This window comes from Terrapene carolina, unplaced genomic scaffold (genome assembly GCF_002925995.2).
Source record: "Terrapene carolina triunguis isolate 2854851 unplaced genomic scaffold, T_m_triunguis-2.0 Scaffold247, whole genome shotgun sequence".
NCBI lineage: Eukaryota > Metazoa > Chordata > Testudines > Emydidae > Terrapene > Terrapene triunguis.
In genome coordinates, this window is record NW_020664598.1 from 278,738 (window position 1) to 299,798 (window position 21,061).

General features: G+C 48.5%; 1 protein-coding gene across 1 annotated transcript in view; it reads left to right on the plus strand.

The window, feature by feature from the left end:
- Window positions 1-9,446: 9,446 nt before the first annotated feature.
- Window positions 9,447-21,061, plus strand: part of TNFRSF13C (TNF receptor superfamily member 13C) — a 14,537-nt gene continuing 2,922 nt past the window's right edge. The window contains exons 1-2 of the mRNA XM_024197710.2: window positions 9,447-9,570; window positions 10,176-10,358. Coding sequence (XP_024053478.2) covers window positions 9,447-9,570; window positions 10,176-10,358 — 307 coding nt within the window. The remainder of the gene's footprint in view (window positions 9,571-10,175; window positions 10,359-21,061) is intronic.

Genomic DNA, 21,061 nt, shown 5'->3' on the forward strand with positions numbered 1-21,061 from the left:
AGGAGGTCAGACTCCATCAGAGGTTCTCAAACTTCATTGCACCACGACCCCCTTCTAATAACAAAAAATACTAGATGACCCCAGGGGGAGAGAGGCGAAGCCTGAGCCCACCCAAGTCCCACCACCCTGGGCAGGGGGGCCAAAGTTGAAGCCCAAGAGCTTCAGTCCCAGGTAGAGGGCATGTAACCTGAGCCCCGCCGCCCAGGTCTGAAGCCCTCGGGCTTCAGCTTCGGGCGGTAGGGCTTTGGCTTCAGCTTCGGGCCCCAGCAAGTCTAAGCCAGCCCTGGCAACCCCATTAAAATGGGGTCGTGACCCACTTTGAGGTCCCAACCTACAGTTTAAGAACTGCTGGACTAGATGAAGATCATGTTCCCTCCTGGCCTTGAAATCCATGAATCTGTAATTGAGCCTCCTGTCTGTGTTTTGTACTGAATTATCCTGTAGTCAACCTGCGCATGCTTTCATGCTGTACATGCATTGGGGCAGGGACCTGTTATTTGCCGGGCTTTATTCATCCACCGTGAGGGGCTGATACACAGTGATGGCGCTATGATACGACTGGTACATTTACCATCTCTTCCGTGCTGAGGCCCCCTTGCTAGTTAGGACATTCAGTGCAGAACTGTTATTCTCTCATCTGAAATCTGCATGGGTTTCTTTTGAGTGGCTGCTGATTCAATCAGGTATGGAGGAAGTCATTTAAGCCAGCTGTAGTGTTCATTGCACCCAATGAGAGAACTGAAATGTGGCCAGTGTTAATTTACCATGAGGATGTGAGTAACAATTAAGGCTGATTTTAATACTAATTAGGCTTAAATTGAGCGAATATTGATTGAAGTGGAATTGCCAAAGAATCAAAATAGGACAAATGCAAAAGAGTGGAGGAAACCCCAGCCTGATTCACAAAGGAAACGATGCAGAGAGAGCAAGGGGGAAGGGGGCTGAATTGCCCTGCTACTAGAGAGCAAAGGGTTCAAATCATCCTAATTAGATGGTGCCTTAAAAGCAGTGTTTTCCCAGAAATTGACATTTGTTTGAATTTACTGGGGGGAGGGGGGTAAGGGCTGAGGGGTGAGACCGTGAGGGCAAATATGGGCTCTACGTTTTCGTCGGCAAGACGATTCGGTGCTAACTCTCTGCCCCACATTTCAAACATCATAAAACACCAATAGACATCAGCATTTCAATTTCTGATGATTTATTGGTGTTTATAAATCATTTGAAATTATTAGGTCAGCCAACATGGCCGAAATGAATGTGTCGACATTGTCATAACAAGCACAGCTGTGTGAGGAAGCTAGTCTTTGTTCTCACTTTTCAAACCTATTTTGCTTTTTCAGGTACAAGTATTTTATCATATATATGCTTTTAAAGTGTATATTAATGTTTCAATTTCAATTCAAATTTCCAACTGACAACTAAATGACAATTTTTTCCAACTAGAAAAATTTCCAGACCACTAGATCTAGTTGGAAAATGACTAAACGGGGGGGAGGGGGGGAGTAGGGAAATCTCTGCTTTAAAGTATTATCAGACTAAATGAGCAATTAATCGGTCACCCTCAAAAAAGTGCCTAGAATTCTTTCCAGAGGCCTGAGAATCATGGTTATCTGGTCCTGTCCGTGTCCTTGTGATTGTCCGTCCCAAACCAGGGGAGGGGGAGGGGCCCCTTACAGAACCCTTGAGAGGAGGTAAGAAGGTGTTAGACAACCATGCAAACCAGCACAGAACATGTGCAGTGGGGAACAACCCTCACCCAAACCATCAGGGGAATGAGAGGAATGGTGAAGGGGCCAAACCGAAAGATGTGCTGGAAAGTGGCCAGATGTTTGCACCCTCATCACAGCATCTCTGACCTACCCCACCACCCCTGCGGCTAGGCAATGCATTGGGCTAAATGATGACAACCACAGATTGCTGTCTGTTAAAAATTTGAGGCTAAATTCTGCTCTCACACCTGTCAACCTCCTTGACTTTGTTGGGGCTCAGGTTTTACCTGAGAGCAGAATTTGGGCTTTTGTTTTAATAGCCTACATTCCATATGAAAACCGAAATTCTCTTGAGCTGCTGGAAAGAACCAAGGACTTCCTCAGTTGTAGACTGCAAAGAGGGACTGGCCTCCCTGCTCTGTATCGAACGGAAGGTGGGATTAGGGAGGTAAGACCTTCTTGCCCCTACCTGCCTGACAGAGAGGCACACCCAGGTACAGCATCAAAAGAGTGTACTTTCACTTGGCATCCCTTCTTTTTCCTTGCTTAGTCCTTGTTCTGTCTTGAGCCATTACAATCCCTAAGGCTCAGAAATCGATGGTGCAATGCTGATTGACACCCGCTGAAGATCTGGCCCTTGTGTGCTGTAGGAAGGGGGTATCTTTTTGAAAGCATCTCTGGGTAATTGAATGGAGTTCACCCAGTAGGGCAGAACATTTCTTGTGGGAAGGAGGAATTTGTATGGTTCATGGCCACCTGCAGGACCTCCCACACATCATCCCCTTTCCATCTCCCTGTCTCGCTTCTCTTTCTCCTCACTGTCTCACACTCCTCCATCTCTCTTTTCCCCACCTAATTTCTCTACCTTATTGCTTTCCTGACAACTGAATAAGCTCTCCATGCTAACCACTAAGGCCATGTACCATGATGCTGGACAAAAGAGAACTGACAGACATTTGAAATAGTGGCCAAATACAGGGCCAGCTTCAGATCTCAGTTATACCCAGTGTAAATCCTAAGTGACTCCAGTGAAGCCAACGGAATTATTCCAGACTCACACCAGTGTGATTGTAATCAGAATCTGCCCCCAAAATGTTTCAGATCATTAGTTTTAGGGGAATGTTACAAAGTCTGCTCCTAGCTCCTACTGTGTAACCCCACCAAAGTTAATAACAGTCGAGGGTGCTCAGCACTTTACAAGGGAAGACCCTAGCTAAGCTTGGCCCAAGGCTAAGCTTGACTTGGCCACAGGGGCCAAGATGAGACCATGTGTCGATCCAAGAGTTGTGCTGGATTTCTGTCTATTCATGATCCAGGCCATCCTATGCCACCAGGAGCCAAAGAAGCCTTTGCATGTATCATTAAGCAGAGAGATGATACAACCAACTAAATCAAATTGAACCCAATGTTCCCGGTCTCACTGTATCCCATCAAAAGAAGAGAGAAAGGTTAAACTTTCAGCTGAAGTCTTCCAAAATGCAGCGACTAGTTCCTTGCCCACAGAGAGACAGCGGCAGTGTCAATTTCAGCCAATACTAGAGGTGATCACTCATATTTGAGGATGTTCATTTGTTTATTTATCAATCAACAAACATGGGTGTTTAAGTGAGCTGATACACGAACACGCACTTTGAAATATCACAGTCGCTGCTGAAGCTCCTGGGGCTGACTTGGGCTGTAATCTGATCCCTGGCAGCCTGTAGTCGAATTCAAATGCAAAATATTTTATTGGCACAAGCTTGATGGGTGTTGCCAAGTGGTAGGAAATAAAAAGGTCAGAACCCTCCGGGTCTGTGTCGGTGGGAGATAAAATACTATGAGCGTTTGTCCAGCTAGGTCTATAGGGAGGGGGGTATCCCTCTGTGTTTGTCATAACTGTCCATTCCTGATTTGCTGTCAGGTTGCAATGTACCATGATGTGCCACGCTAACAAAGAGAGTGAATCAGTTAACATAACAACCGCAGCGACTCATTGCCAGCTGATTTTGGAAGACATTTAGTATGTCAGCATTCGCAGGTTCATCTTACCGTTAGTCCTATTTAGTTGCTACTCTAACTTTACAGCTGTCACGGAAGCACTGATTTGTCATTCTATCACCAACACAGGCCCCCGTCAGCAAGGTGGCTAACTTTAAGCATGTGAGGAGTCCCCAAGTCTCCGACGGGACTGCTCCCATGCTTGAAGAGAAGCATGTGCTGAAGTGCTTTGCTGAATGGTGGCCATACTGTGCTTGTGCTGCAGATATGCTAATGGAGGGGGATGGGGGGAGATGTAATGCACAGAACTGAGTGAATAACTGCAGCAAATAATTTATTTGGCCAATGTAGCCTCTTTTTCTGTTTGGGAATTGTCCACAAGCACCTTACTGTTCTCTCCAATTTACTCATTATTCAAAAATATTCACCAAAGCATTCCTGTGAATAATCCTCAGTCTGCAGATCTTCCGGGAACAGTTTGTTACAAGTGATTAATATGCAAAATTCAAACGGGGTTGGTTAGTTTTGATTTGACTCCTAGGTGACGTAGAGTTGTTTCTGTTCCCTGATTTGGGGCCTTCTCCAAAGCCCATTGAGTCAATGGAAAGACTCCTATTGACTACCACAGCCTTTGAGTCAGACTATTGATGAGCATAACTCTGAGGCCTGGCGCTCATTACAAAAGTTGCACAGATGTAACTAAATTGTTTTAAAAGTGATCTCATTCCACTGGGGCAAATCCTTAATGTGAACGCACCCAAATGGATTTAAGCCTCACTTAAATCTATTCTTTAAACGAGGGGTTGAACCCTACTAGAAGTGCACTTAAGTGAGGTTTAAACTGGTTAAATAATAGTTTTAAGTTTAATCCAGTTTAAGTGCATCTACATTAGGAACTTGCCCCACTTGACCTCAGTCACTTTTAAATCAATTTAGTTACACCAGTGCAACTTTTCTAATCTGGACAAACCCATAGAATCAGGTTTCCTGTGCAAATAGTCATGTAGACAAGCTCAGCATTAGCTTTTAATGGATATTCTCTGACATATAGAGGCCCAAGCCTGGAAACGTGCAGATGCGTCACTTTACTCACCCATTGGTATAACTAGAACTACTTGTGTGAGTCAAGTTACTTGTATGTGTAAGTGTTTGCAGGATCACGTCCTTAATTCACTGGTTCCGTGATTATTTCCACCGCTAAGATATTTGTGGGGACCAGACACAATGGGGTGCAAACTCAGCCGATGCAGATTCTATTTTTGATGCATTCAAGTGAATGTTAGTGGAAGTTATTTTGAGGGATTTTCCCAGCTCCAGAACTAAGCCGTACTTTTAATTGCTGTTTTTATACTTTTGCTGTTTTATTTCTTTAATAAAAGCTACTTGGTTAACTAGATTCCTAAGCTCCTGGGGCTTCCATCTCTTCACAAACAAGATGAGAAATGTGAATTTCCTTAGCCAGTGAGTCAACTTTGTGCTATTTAATTATTCATGTGAGTTATTATCGATATCTGCCTGTCATGTAGCACTTTTAGACGCAAACCTTTCACAGCCATTAACCACTTGCTGAGCCAGGTTTAACTCATGCTGATCCAAATGGATCAATTGTTTGTTGAGAGTAAAAAGACAGAGACTGATGCATGAGACAAAGGGGAAAGGTCTGTACTATGGACCCCTGGTTCACACGGGTAAGTCGTTAATCATATGAGTAAAGTTCCATGGAAGACAATGGGGCTTTTTGATGAGTGAGTGAACTGCAGTGGGAACCAGAGCTCACTATCTGCCCCACAGAAGAGATGCAGACAATAAGGCTTAGGGTAGGGTGGTAAGAGAAATCAGAGAGAGACTGAAAGTGACAGAACAGGACTTCAAAAGATGAGCGAGAGAAAGAAATGGGGTAGAGTGACAGAAAAGGGTTGAATTATTGCTCATTAACAACGTGCATTCAGGCAGCGGAAGCTTTCAACACAGTATGATGTCAGTGCACTCTGCAAACATTAATGCCTCAAGCTTCACATTCTGTGCTGTTGGCTAAGGATTAGCGTCTCCATTTTTTGTTTGTTTTTTGTTAAGGGGCCCAAATGGGAGCTGTTGGGTGCTGAGCTGTATTGAAAATCCAGCCCTATCTGTTAAAATATGGACTTAACTGCCTTTATTTAGACCCCCCCCTTTTGAAAATTTGGCCATGAGTGAGTTGCCCAAGGTCACGTACTTAGTTCATGGGTGAAATAAGAATAAGACCTAAGAATCCTGCCTTATACCCTAAGTAAAGGGGCAACAAGACAGAAAAGAGAAGAAAGAGCGAGAGGTGGAAAGAAGAAGGAAAAGAGGGAGGGATAAGATGGTCAGAGGGAGATAGTGTGGGGCAGGGGCAGGAGGGGAGGGAGAGGAGAGATGGAAATGGGAGACTAGGGTTATTTTGATGACTGGAGTAGAGAAAACACAAAAGAACTGGCTGGGGGAAAGTAAAGAAGGCCAATGGGAAATAAAGAGAATGAATGTCCCTCTTGGACAAAGACAATAGCAGGTGAAATTAATGCGAGCAAAGAAGCTGGGAAACCATTTGCCTGGTGACACATATTTCCAGAGAAAGATTTTTTGAGGAGCATTGTTGCTGATCATTATATGGGTGTAAGCAGCCTACTGATCTGACTCATCAACCACCCCAAATCAGTGGGTGCCACAGGAGCCCGATAACGAAGGATGTCTGCAGAGGTGGAATCGCATTGGGCATGAGCATTGTCATGATTCCTGCATCCAGCACACTCAGCAGAGAGCTGGAAACAGGACTGGAATGAGTGTATGTGTCTATATGGAGACACTGAGACTGTACCAGAGAGGACTCCCATTTAGTGAAAGCTTTTCAGACTCAATGTTTTGCAAACAGCATTTTACAGCAGCTGGATTACTGCTGTTGGCTACAGAGATGTTTATTAAAGAGGCCTAGCAGAGGTTAATCACCTGTCAGTTGAAGCCATCATATCAATGGGATATGTGCCCTGGCTCTTTGAAATGCTGTGGCATACTCTCAGCTGAAGTTTCAGGCCTGGACATCTTGTCTCTATGTGTAATGAGGGCATAACACACAGAGTGCCACAAGGTCTTTATTTCCTAGTCCCGGTCACCTGCTCTGGGTCAATTACAAAAAAAAAAAAAAAAAAAGGGATACCCCTGTGACCCCCCGAAAGGGGGCTCACACGTGGGGCTACTAACATACATTAGTGAAGCAGAGAGCATTGGGGGGGGGGGTGGGGGGTCTTTTTCACTCAGCTCTCTGCTGCAATGCTAAAGCACATTCCATAGGAGCTGGATTTGACAGGGGCTTCTGCTTTGGAAAGGATTTTTACCGACCTAATAGGATCAACTCTTGCAATTTTGTCACGAGTCACATGATGTTTGGTGTTTTTGCTAAAGCTGCAGTTCCTGAAGTTAAGCGATTACAAGATAATCCCAGTTTTCACTGAAAGACAAAAGTACATTTCTAGCCCTCGTGATTGTGGCTAAAAGCTTGAAAACATGATTCAAGTGAAATTGGAAGACTCAAAAGCCAGAAGGCAAAGAAAAAGAACCCATTATATATTATTGTTAAGATGATCTCACAATTTTGGGGGGTGTCATTCATGATTTTTGAATGCTCAAGATTGACAATACTTGGGGATGGGTTGAAAAATGCCTGGTTTTTTTTTTTAACATCTCAACACCATAAACATGTGTACAGCATGATTTATTTTCAAACCACCCGTATGGATTTTGTAAGAGTTCTCTTTCCATTCATCCAACCTGTTCCTTCATGAGTGCTGCCTCATGGAGAGAGTATTCCCACAATGCTTTCTGCTGTTTGAAAGGTACTTGCGCTCAGCTTTCTTGTTTGCAGGATAGTCCTGCAGTCCAGCAGGAATACATGTGAAGCGGTGAGAAGTGACAGGAGGGGAAAGATGAGAAGATTTTCACAACCAAGCAATCTGCTGTAGGACAGGAGGAATCAGGCAAGAATTGCAGACAGATATCCTGGGTCCCTGCGAGGAGTTTCATCTGGTTCCTTTCCAATTGAACCAAACCAAAGTGTGTATTTGGAGAAGAAATGTTCTCTTTCCTATTAATTATGTTGCTTTATTTAGAGTGATGTGAGGGAATAAGTGGATGAAACTGATCAAAGGGAAAGCTAGAGTGGATTTCATGAAATATTTAAGATCTATTCAACTACAAGAGTCCCCCAAAGAAAGTGGAGTAATCCCATCCTTGGGGTAATTTAAAACAGGACTGGACAAAACAATGAAGAATATACTGTAGGGAAGAAGCATGGAAGGGTTGTGGGTAGGAGAGAAGATGGGACATCATTGGTTTCTTTCATCTCCAGGGTCTAGGATTCGCCAAATGATAACTGGAATAACAGCTCTTGCTGTGAAACAACCATCCATCCTGCAGTTGCTTTGGTTGCAGAAGAAGGGAAGAGCTGTTGATGCAACAAAAGAGTTAATGTGTTAAGTGCATGAAAGCACACTTAAGTCAGTAGGAGTCTTTCCATTAATTTCACTGGGCTTTGGACCAGACATGGGTTCCTCTATGACATAGGTCACAAGTGACATGAGTTTTGAGGGTCTCAGTCTCATTCTAGCCAGCAGTTGTTTACATCACAAATCCAGTTTGGCATGATTGGCTATTGCTGCTCAAGAGAAGTCAGGGGAACTGGAAGAGCAGAGGGTGCTGCAGGTTAGGATTCAGGTGCATTGGCAGAGCTGTGTAGAGAAGACCAAGACAGGAATAGTAGGGGAAGCTGCAAGTTCAAAATAACAGACATGGAGGTGCTCTGATTCCATGGAGAAAAGTGCAGTAGAAATGCATAGGCAGATTAGCTGCAAAAAGGAAGCAAAATAAAGAATTTGTTTAACATGAGCAAATACAGCACACGTGATGTTGAGTATTATTCCACCATGTTCAGACATATCTGCAGCTCAGAACTATGGGGGGGGGGGGGAGAGGGGTGTTTGTTAAGCACAGGCCCATGTGGAGAGTTCTAGTTTTAGTGATACTTGTGCTGAGAAGTGGAGTCATAAACCCAGGAACCACAGCTTCAATCCCCAAATGGGCTCTCTCGCACCGTAATGAGGCGAAAACAAGCCCTGGGTTGGAAAGGGAATCCTTTCAAAGTGAGATAAAGAAGGGTGAATAGCAGAAACTGAGAAGGCCACAAAGCAGGGCATAGCTGAGGCCTCCAAACCAAAACCAAATTGGTGGTGAGAGAGATGAGATGTAGTGAGTGAAAAGGGAAGTGAAAAGACAAGAGGGATGGGACTAGCGGGCAGTGACTGAGAAAGAGTTTGAGTTGTGGCTTTCACTTGCTTGGATTCTTTCTACAAGCAATGCTCCTCCCTGGAGGAGAGACTGGATGATCAACTAGTGGTTGGCTGTGGTGTGGCAGGAGGCAGGTTATTGGACTAGAAGGATAACTAGTCAGCGGTGGTGTGGTGGCTCCTATGGGCTATGGAGCTGTTAGGTGGGCAGGTTGGGGGAGGGAGATGGGCTGAGGAGGGTGTTGCGTGGGCAGGCTTGGCTGACGCCTTCAGCACATTTCCTCTCCTCCTCCCCCTGATATAGGGCCGCCCTGGGGGAAGTGCAGAGAGCTGGAGCCCCCGAGGGACAGACACAGCTTGACAGACTGTATCTCCCTCTGACACAGGCCCCAGGGCTCTGTGAAGTCACACTTGGGCGGCATTCGTCTAAGTCTCCGGGCAATAAAGGAATTTTGAATCTGACTCGGATATGTCGTGGGGAAGCTTAGACAGACACCAGGACGCTGCCTGCTCCCTTCCCCTGTGCTTCGACCCCTTGACCAAGGGATGTGTGAGGTGCACAGACCTGCCTGGACACTCCGAGGAGGACACAAGTAAGAGGAGAGCCCCTGGGTTCCCTGGATGGGGATCAGGCACCCATTGGGGATCGGCCCCCTCTTGTAGGGAAAGATTCCAGAGACTGCAGGAATGAGAGAGAGAGAAGGTGGAGACGGGTTCAGGAAGGCAGGGGAACTTCATCCCAAGAGGTGTGGGGAAAAGAAAAACGGACGAATGGGACAGTCACCGACAGCCAGGGAAGGGGAGGAGGGAGAGACAGAAAGGTGAATATGACCCCAACAGCTAGGGAGAGAAAGAGATCTCAACCCACCCCAGAGATGGAAAAGACAGGCAATATGAAAGGTGCCCCATCCGCACTATGGGCCCCATCCTTTAGGAGAGAGAAGGTGGGGGACTTGGACTATTACTTCCCTGTGTAAGGGGGGCAGAATGGGCAGATGTTGGGAATTATAATTGGTGAGGGAGTTTGCCCCACATTTGATGAAAATGTTGGGATTATCCATTGTGTTTTAACTCCCCAGCCCCTGAGCCCAAAGCTGAGACCATCCAAGGTACCATGGGCAGGATTGCTGTCCTCAAGTCTGCACAGTAGGTCCCCTCGGGCTGACCACTGCCTGTCTTGCTTTAATTCCCTCCACAGCATGCCACACCAACGTAGCCCCCACTTCAACCCAAGCACCAGCGCCTGGCCCAGGTTTGATCTTTGGGATCCCTGCTTTAGTGGGGCTAGTTCTGGTCCTGGCTGCACTCTGTGGATTGCTGACCTGTAAAGTGAGGAGGAGGCGGCGGAGGAAGAGAAGGAGCCCTGATGAAAAGCCCAAGGGTAGGTGTCTTTATTTCATAGATTTTAAGGGCAGAAAGGATCATTGGATCAGCTAGTCTGACCTCCAGTATAACACAGGCCAGAGAATTTCACCCAGTGATTCCTTCATCAAGCCCCACCCCATGGAGCTGAACCTGAACACATCTTTTGGATAGACATTCAGACTAAGTGATGGAGAATTTACCACATCCCTTGATAATCTGTTCCAATTACCCATCACTTAAAATGTTGTGCCTCATTTCCAGTTTGGACTCTGCTGACTTCAACTTCTAGCCACTGGCTCTTGTTATGCCTTTGCCTGCTAGATTAAAGAGCCCTCTAGCATCAGATACCTTCTTCCTCTGTAGGCACTTTTGGCCGTGATTAAATCACTCCTTAACCTTCTCTTCCGTAAACTAAATAGATTGAGTTCCTTTAGTCTTTGTAAGGCAACGAGGCCTCCCTGGGCTCCAAGTGAGATGAGACAGGCCAAATACTGTCCCAGCTCTTCTCCAGAGGCCCCACTAGCTTCTGCAGAAGCTCTCAAGAAAAAAAAAATTAAGAGTGAAATTTTCCAAGTGGCCTCATCTCAGCTCCATTTGTGCACTTGAAGCTTTATGGATACAAACACTTTCCACCCCCCACCACCCTCTTATTTTGAGCATATCCATCTGTATGCACAGGTGATAGATGCTCGCAGAGGTTGGTACATATGAGTACAATGCACAAAATGCATTTGCTTGCAGGCTAAAGAGCACAACCATTTGGGGGAAAGTTCTTCAGTAATGCAGTAGGGCTCTATTGGAATTATTCTAAACCCTGCATCACTGAACAGAGAATTAAATCCTTTCTAGAGGCTTTTTTTTAACCTGCTTTATAGAATTTTGCTGCAGAGCTATAATGCTCTATTAGATTTGATACGTTGGTTCATAAAAACTCTAGAGAAGTTACCATTTCCTATTCAATTCTGTGGATTTTTCCCCCAAGCTAGAAATATACACCCAATTATTCATGCTTTCAAAGTTGTGCTTTTAATCCTAAAATAATAATTAAATGGCAAAACAGTTCATTCACACAGATGGTGGCCTGGTGATAGCTCATGCCATTCCAGAACATAGAGTTCAGCAAAACTCAAACTTCTGGAAACCACAAAATATAGAGTTCAGGTAAATACCGACACCACCTTAATTCTGCCCCCTGGCAGCTGGCAATACCCACTGGGAATTATCTGCATGCAGAGGCAGATTTACAGTAAAACACAGGGTGCCCTGGCACGGGCCTCCCAAGGACAGGGCGCCCCAGGGCCGGGCAGCTGCGGGGGCAGAAGCTTGGTCCTGCTGGCTCCTGGGGCTCCTGCTGCAGGCTCCCACCCACCGACAGCCTAGCTCCCTCCTCCCCCGCCTCCTTCCCCGAGCGTGCCGCGTTCCCGCCCCTCCCCGCGCTTCCCCCGCCGCCAGACAGTTGTTTGCCGGTGCTCAGGTCACTCCGGGAGGGAGAAGTGGGGCCACAGCACGCTCCGGGGAGGAAGCGGAGAAGAGGCGGGGGCGGGGCCTTGGGGAAGGGAGTGGAATTGGGTCAGGGCGGAGGGAAGCACGGGGCCCCTGCACTCCTCCTACACGTACCCCCTGAGCCCCCTGCTGTGAGCCACTCAGGGCAGGGGGCTGGGAGCACCCCCATGACCCCAGCCCACACCCCCAGCCCTGACTCATGCACCCCCTCACACACCCCCAGCCCCCTGCCCTCCCTGACTCCTGCACACACACCCCCACATCTCCTCCTCACCCTGAGCACCAAACAGGAGCTCCTGCAGCCCCCCATACACATTCCCACCTGCACCCCTCGCACCAAATAGGAGCTGCCCCAGGTAAGCGCTCCACACCCCAACCTCCTGCCCCAACCCTGAGCCCCCTCCTGCATCCTAGCTCCTGGCCAGACCCTGCACCCCAACCCCCAGCCCACTCCTGCACCCTAACTCCCTCCCAGAGCCTGCACCCCCAGCCCTGACTCCTGCACCCCCTCTCGCTCCCCAGCCACCTGCCCTCCCTGACTCCTGCACCCCCTCACACACCCCCAGCCACCTGCCTTCCCTGACTCCTGCATCCCCCTTACACACTTGCAGCCCTGACTCCTGCACCCCCCCACATCCCCACCTGCACCCCTCACACCAAACGGGAGCTGCCCCAGGTAAGCGCTCCACATCCCAACCCCCTGTCCCAGCCATGAGCCCCCTCCTGCATCCTAACTCCTAGCCAGACCCTGCACCCCAACCCCCAACCTACTCCTGCACCCTAACTTCCTCCCAGACCCTGCACCCCCAGCCCTGAGCCCCCTCCTGCACCATAAGTCCTGGCCAGACCCCGCACCCCAACGCTTTTTTACATATTTTTTTTTTATAAAGTGCTCTTATTCAAAGCGGTTTCCAATAGTTAGCTAACGGGACAAACAATATTTAGAAAGATCATTAAGGGGTCCGCCGAGACCCTCGGCGATTTTCAAGTGGTCTGTGGAAAAATAAGTTAGACTACAAAAACAATCAAGGTACCTCACTTTATTTTCATTTACTTCCTATTACTTATAGGAGGAGGATGAAGAAAAAAAGAATGAAAAACGGAGGCGGGGGGCGGGAGGAGATAAGAGAGAATGTTCTTTTTCTTGGCTGGGTCCCAAGGAGGGGCCTCAAAAATGAAGCTGAGCACAGGGCCCCACTAACTCTAAATCCGCCACTGTCTGCATGCGCTCCAGCTGCATTCACTGTGGTAGTCAGAGCCATATTCAATGGTAGAGGAATACATTGGAGCAGCTTGGAGGAGCTGTGATTGTGATATGAGTAGGTCTGAGTCCCCCAGTGTGTGATCAAAGGAAGAGGTGCACGTGTGTACTTTGAGGGTCCTGTCAGCATCATTTCAGCACAGAATTGCATCGGTCATGTCAGGAGCAGGACACCGGGCTCTTCTTGCCATGGGTATCATGGGTAGTGAGGTGGGATGTGAGAGCTGTTGGTGGATTTAATGATTGGTAGGGGAAAGTACAGGTTTGGTGGTTTCCTGTGTGCGGGTGTGAAGGGGTTGTAGAAGGGTATGGAGTGGTTATTACATTTTTCAAGTATGGTATTAGGTCAGGGGAGTAAGCTCCATGTTGGAACATAGGGCAGGTGTAGGTAGCACCTGTCCAGTACAGTAAAAAGACACAGCACAAATGTGTGTGTTATGGTTGTATTGAGGCACCACTCAAAGAGGGCGAAGATAAGGTTGTCTGGGTGTTTACCTGAACTCTAGTTCCTGGTTTTCTCAAGTCTGAGTTTTGCTGAACTCAGCATGCTGGAAGGGCACGAGCTATCACTGGGCAACCTGCACTCTGGGGCAATGTATTTCCCCCCTTTAATTTCCTAAATTTTTAAACAGAAAGAGAAATGTTTGTTGGTAGGAGTTAGTGGCCATTTAGACAGGTGTAGTTCTCACCTAGGTTTGCAGTTGATATGCTACTGTGGCAAGGTAATAATTAAAAGACCTAGCTTTTATATTGAGCAATTCATCAGTAGCTCTCAGAGAACTTTACATCATTATCCCCATTCTACAGATGGGAAACTGATTTGCCAGGGTCACCCAGCAGGCCAGCGGCAGAGCTAGGAACAGTCTAAATACAGTGGTGTTTCCACTAGGCCAGTGGTTCTCAACCTTTTTGGGCTCAGGACTCATTTGTAAATGTTTATGTCCTGTCGCAGCCCAGTAAATAGTCTGGGCGTGGAAGCCCTGAGGTGGTCTTGGTTGGGTCCTGGCCCGCTGGTGGGTGGTAGCTCCTGTGCTGTGACTGGCTGGACTTGGCTCTCCACTCCCAGCATTGCAACCTCCGGGGTTGCAGCACTGCTCAGGTTTGACTCCGCCCCCCTGACTGGACCAAATTGGTGAGTGGAGTTCTGGCCCAGCTCATGGGGTTGCAGTGCGACTCACTCAAATTTGGCCTATCGAGGCTCCCGTCATCATGACAGCTGGGCCAAACCTGAGTGGCTCTGGGACCCCAGAGGTTGTAGTGCCTGGAGCAGGGAGGTGAGCCCAGCCAGCCCTGTGGGACAGGAGCCACAGGAGCTGCCATGAGACCGACCCTTTGAAACATTCCCAATTTTGGAAAATCCTGCACTAGGCCACCTGGTTGCTATGCAGTTCCTCAGTGCTTCTTCCCCCTCGCACATTGTGTTCCAGTGGAATGGGGATAGCCTTTGCAATGTGTAGTTGCTAACCGCTGGTAAGAGAAATCTCATCCACGGTCTATGTCCCAAAACCTTGACAGTTTTACAACATGTTTGTTACAGTAACTAAGTGTGGGAGAGAAGACTGGTGTGTGTCTCCTTCTCCGCCCCCAAACCTAGGGTTGCCAGGCATCCGGTTTTTGACCGGAACACCCAGTCGAAAAGGGACCTTGGCGGTTCCGATCAGCACCGCTGATCAGGCCATTAAAAGTGCGGTCAGCAGTGCAGCGAGGCTAAGGCAGGCTTCTTGCCTGCCCTGGTTCTGCGCGGCTCCCGGAAATGACTGGCATGTCCCTGCGGCCCCTAAGCACAGGGGCGATCAGGGAAGATCCACATGCTGCCCCTGCCCCAAGCACCAGCTCTGCAGTTCCCATTGGCCGGGAACTGTGTCCGATGGGAGCTGCGGGGGTGGTGCCTGCGGCTGTGAGCAGTGCGCACCGCGCAGAGCTGCTTGGCCGCGCCTCTGCCTAGGGGCTGGACATGGTGGCTGCTTTGGGGAGCAGTGCAGAGCCAGGGCAGACAGGGAGCCTGCCTTACCCCCGCTACGCCGCTGACTGGGAGCTGCCTGAGGTAAGCACTGCCCGGCCGGAGCCCACACCCCGAACCTCCTGCTCCAGGTTGGAACCCCCTCCTGCACCCTAACTCCCTCCCAGACCCCGCACCCCCACTCGCCCCCCCACCCCACATAGGGGTGATGTATATCTTAGCTAATTGTGTTCCGGATTTCAGATGTTTAAATCTGTTACCCTTCATCCCTCCCACCCCAGCTCATGTGGAGGGACAGGTAGAGGGGCCCAGACACCCCACCAGGATCAGGGTCCCCAGATCCCAGGACCCACAGCAGGCAGGGAGCGGAGCAGGGCTCCCTCCGATCCCAGCACACATACAGAAGGGAAGCCCCCTTTCCCCAACTTCCTCCACTACTCCCGATTGCTCCTGTCTTCTCCCCTCCCCCATCACACATTCCCATTTATCCTCTTCCCCATAATATCTCACTGCAGACCCAAACCCCTCTGCCACCTATCACCACCTACTCTTCCACCCCTCCCCTCCCAGGGATTATTTGCATTTATAATTTATTTGCTTTTCAAATATAGCTTCATCATCTCCTGAATATTCTGCTGTACTCAGATTACATTTCTCCAAAAACATAACAAAACTTGAGAGGCAGCTTTCCCCCAAATGTTTACAGTTCAGTCTCAGATTTCTGCCCAGGGTAGGTTTCAAACTTCAAAGTTGCAAGCTCAGAGAGTTGTCAAGTAGTCCATTCATCTTACTGAGATGTTCTCAGATGAAAGAGAATACTCAATGGAAATGAATACAGCCTGAAACAATAACTCGGAGACACGTGAACTGCTCCATGGCAGTAGGTGTTCCCTTCCCCCCATGCCAGGACTTTTTGATGTGCATCAAGCAGTGTGGTTTTGGTACATGCTCCGAGTATGCCTGTTCTAAGCTCCCCACATCCTGATTCACATGGGGGAGGAGGTAGGAAGAGGGGCTCAGACCCTCCAGCAGAGCCCCCCCACCCCAGCACCTGGCACACATGGGGAGTTAGATCACCATAGATGGGCAGCCCCCACCCCTCCCGATCCTGGCACACAGCTCAGATACCACGGGGGTGGAGGGGCAGGGAGCACCAGATCCCAGTTCACATGGGGGTAGGGAGAGGGGCTGAAACTCCCTCCCCTCTCAGATCATGGCACACACACAAAGTAAGGAAGAATGTGGGGCTGACAGGAGCCCCTGCCCCTATGCTCCCCCAATCCCTATGCTGCTTACCCCCATGTCCTCTTCCCAGTGTCCCGCCCCCAAGCCCTTACCTCCCCTATCACTCATCCCCCTTCCCTCAATGGAGCCTCCAAACCCTCTCACCCCATTCACCGCGCCCCTCCACCCCCGAACATGCCCCTCCCTTGCCAGCAAGCATTCACATTCCCCCAAAATAAAAGAAAACCCGGACAGATTTTAGCAATTTGCCTCCCAACCTTTCCCAGATTTCTGCCCAAGATAGGACTAATCTGACATGGGCTGGGTGGAGTGTCTGAAGAGCTCTTTGTTAGCTTGAAAGCTCATCTCCCTCATCAACAGAAGTTGGTCCAATCAAAGATATTTCCTCACCCACCTTGTCTCTCTAATGGGCTGGGAGGGTCACCTTCAAAGATTTTCTGCTTATCCCTTTGACTATCTAGGGAAAGTTTGAAGACTATCAAACCTGAGAACCCAACTCCTCTGTCTGCGCATGCTCAGTGTAATCTATTATGATCAAGAACAAACACGGGAAGCTTGGGACAAGTCTAATGGGAAAAGCAAAATCTTTTTCAAACAACATTTTAATTTGACTTCTCTCAAAGGGCTAATGGGTGCCCCACGCGCTCCGTTGGGGTAACCCAAGCACAGGAGACCCTGGTGGGATGATGGGAGCCCTGGTTGGAGCTCTAGCCATCAGAAAAAGGTTGCCAGAATCTCTCAACTTTAAGAAAAGCTGTTTTTCTGGGGCTGCATCTTGGGAACCTCTTGCTCAAATGGCTGTGAATTTGGATCAGTAACAGAGCATTGTGCCCTCAGGAGTCACGCCAGATTTCAAGGCAATCTCATAACCATGTAGATTTTAGAGCACTTAGAAGAGTCGAGCTTTAAGCAGAAAGCTGGTCTTAACCTCAAGTATAACAGAGCTGTTGGGCTTCCCTCCCTTCCCTACCAGCCACAAAAGGGCCATGCTCCCTAATCAAAAGTCAGGCAGGGCCACTATTGGGTTGGGTGTGGCCATATCTCTTTTCCCTTGGTAGCTTGTGCCTGTGTGCTGACTCAACCCCACACTCTCTTCTCAGAAACTGTCATGCATAATTTCATGTCTCTCTGAGCACGTCAGAGGCTTCCGGGGAGGGGGTAAGATGTGCTGTTTTCCTGTTCTCTTCATCCTTCTGCTTCTAAGTTTCTGTGCAGCATGGGTGGGGGGAAGGAGGGGAAAATTCCCCCTGAATGTCACAGATAAGCCATCCCTGCATACTGACGCTGGCTCCATGACTGTGCTCCTCTCAGTATCAGTGGCAGCTAGGGTGAGAGATCATCAGGGGCCTTTCAGCTCCTAGGCAGAACACTTAGTTAATTAATTAAAGTGAAGTTTGCTGCAATAAGTCACAAACATTAAAATACTAAGAATGCTACAGGTGAAAGAATCTATCCATGAAAGAGTTTGGAAGTGACAAGATAAGGTAGCAAGTATGAGGCGTGGAGTAGTCTTATAGTTAAACCAGGGATCGGCAACCTTTGGCACGCGGCCTGCCAGGGTAAGCACCCTGGCGGGCCGAGCCGGTTTGTTTACCTGGCGCGTCCACAAGTTCGGCTGATCGCGGCTCCGACCGGCCGCGGTTCGCCATCCCAGGTCAATGGGGGCTGCGGGAAGCCGAACCTGCGGACGCGCCAGGTAAACAAACTGGCCCGGCCCGCCAGGGTGCTTACTCTGGCGGGCCGCGTGCCAAAGGTTGCCGATCCCTAGTTTAAACATTCTCCGTACATCAGAAATTCCCTTAGCCCTGTTCCCAAAGCCTGACTGCCACAAACACAACGTTTCAGTATGCAATCTAGAAAGAAAGCTTCAAAAGACTTAAAATAGCAACAGGTGCATATGTTTAAGTGTGTAAACGAGGGGGCCAGAGACATGAGAGGCTGAAAAGGGTCATTTTAAAATTAATTATAACTTCAGTATCATTTCATGAAATGACTTGAAATGTGGGGGAGTTGGGGGGACACCCCCCCCATCCTAACAGCAATCAGAAAAAGTGCTGCTGAAAATCTTTTTATTTTCCTAAACTAACATGGGGTGAAGATTGGGCTTGTAATGGAACTGAAACAGGGTCAGCTGCACTCCCTCATGGGCAGAGGCCACTCTGCAGCACCCTGCCACTGCTCCCCCTGCTTCAGCGACCTCTTAAACACCACACACCTAGTTCAAAGGCAACTTAAAATATTCCCCTCCTGGTCCTTACACAGTCGGGCCTTCCAACCCCCAAGCTCAGTGTGTCTCTCTCTCCCTCCTTCCTAGAGCTGGGCTCCAGTTCAAAGTCTCTTCCAGTAGGAGTTTAGCCCTCTAGGTCCCAGCCCCTATTCATTGTCTCTCTCCTTTTAGTTAGGGAGGACCCAGCCCTTTTCCCCACAGCTGGGTCCCAGTTCAGTCACTATACCCAGGCTTTCTATGACTGTAGCTCAGCCTTGTGTCAGGATCTTCTTGCTGCCTTAGCAGGCTACTCCCAGCCCTCCTAGCTGGGCCAACTCCCCCAGTGTTCGGGTCTTCCTTACAGCAACCTTGCTTGAATTTCCTCAGTCTTGTCCATGGCTTTCTTCCTGCTGCTTGCGGGTAGAATCATCTGATTCAACCCAGTTGTGTCTCTGAAGTAATCAGGATTGGCTAGCCCCAGGCTTCCCAGCCAAAGGGGTGAGCCACCCTGTTACAGGAACCCTGGCTGCTGTGGTGCAAATAGAAATAATTTCTTGCTGGTACTGCACTCATGGGAGGGACATGGGGGGGGGCACGTGACCTCCCCACATGACCCTCCATGTGTCTCCTCTCTGCCCTGTCCACAGCCCGGGGCCCCCACGCTCTCCCCGTCCCCTCTGATATCCCCCTTTGTATATACAAACATCAACATGCTTAACTACTCACTTTCCCCCACATATGTAGTATTCCATTTGTTTATATGGAATATGGGAGTTGGGTGAGGAGCTATTTCAGCATATGTATGACTTATTAAAAGACAAATTTTAAGTAGAACTGTATCCTAAACTGCTTTATGGTATTGTACCCATAGATTGCATTTCAATGGGGGATTCAACTTCCTTTATGAGAACAGAACAGACTCCTGAAACTCTTACCACAAAAGTGGTCCATACTCATGCAAATAGTCCCATTGTCTTCAGTGGGATTGAGCAAATGATTAAGGGTTTTCAGGATTAGGTTCCAAGTTTGTAAATTGTTCTGGATGAAACTGACAATGCCTGAGCTGTCAAATCAGAAGGAGCTTCATTTGAATAAAGGTGGACAGATGTGTGATAAGTCTTAGCTCCGTTGCTAAGATGAGGAACATATTTTCAGCAAAGTTCTTGGCAGATTCCTGAAGCAGCTGGTTTAAAGCCATCAGTGTCCGGCATTATAATCTTCACTTATAGTTCTCTCACCCACAAAGCTGGAAAATGAGGCATGTGTTTTCTTTGTTTGCTGCTCCAGTTCCAGTTAACAAAATGTATGTTAGACTAGTTTGGCTGCAAAGAAGAATTCTATCTGCACTGGGGACAACACCTGATTCCCATCAGGCTGCAGAACTGGGCTGACATCAGAATCCAAACATCCTCTGGTCAGTGCAAGCAGAGGCAGTCCTCTAATGATTTGGACTTGATGTGATGCAGTATGAATGTCATGGATAATTCAGACCAAGGGGGAGAAACAGAATCAAAAACATTGTTTAAATACCTTCTGTCCCCCCCCCACACACACCTCCCCTCTTGAGGACTCCTGACCAATGTAACAGCACAATAAATATGCTAACAAAATTAAACAAAGCCTTTGTTTAAGTTTGTTAGCATATGTATTGTGCTGTTAAAGCCATATAAAGAATTAATGCCCTCCCTAGCCTTTAAGGAGCAGAGCGCAGCCAGCCCCTGCAGAGGGGAAGGGGCTAGCTCCAAGTTTTTCCAGTACCCCATACCTGCTAAAAATTTCTTGCCAGTACTGCGTACACCCTACTTGCACTCCTGCGCTGAGACCTTAACTACAGAGGCAGCTGCCTCTCCATCACCTGTAGATGGGAGGGGATTGTGCATGAGAGGGGCTTGCCAGCTAGAGAAGTGGACACTGAAGGGGTAGTGGCAGCTGCATGGGAGGCATTGGCAGCTCTCTTACGGTATGTCTACACTGTAATTAAAAACCCATGGCTGGCCCGTGCCAGCTGACTCAGGCTCAGGCTAAGAGACTGTTTAATTGTAGCTTAGCAGGAGCTCTGGGACTCTCTCACCTCATTGGGTCCTAGAGCCCAGGCCCCTGCCTGAGCTCGAATGTCTAAACCACAATTGAATAGTCTCTGAGCCCCAGTCAGCTGGCATGGGCCAGCCATGAGTTTTTAATTACAGTGTAGACATACCCATGAGGGCTTGTCTGCACTGGAGAGATCAGTCAGTGGTAAAGCAATTGATTGTCCCACCACCACGTTAGTATGAGTGTCCACACTCAGGCTACCTTAAACTGGTTCAGGTGAGGCAGTTTGACAGATGATGGCTCCCTTAGTGTGTTGGCTGATGGTCCCCTTTTACACCCCCCCAGCCATGTCTCCTTCATCCCAAACCCCCATAGTAGGAGGGGATCACAAGCTCCCAGTGGGCCACCTTCCCATCCCCCTCTATTTCAGGAACTCCCTGCAACTCCCCTTTATCTCCCCCCTGCTAGGGGCTCTGTGTGCCCCCATGCTAGCATCCTCCAGTCTCCCCCCAT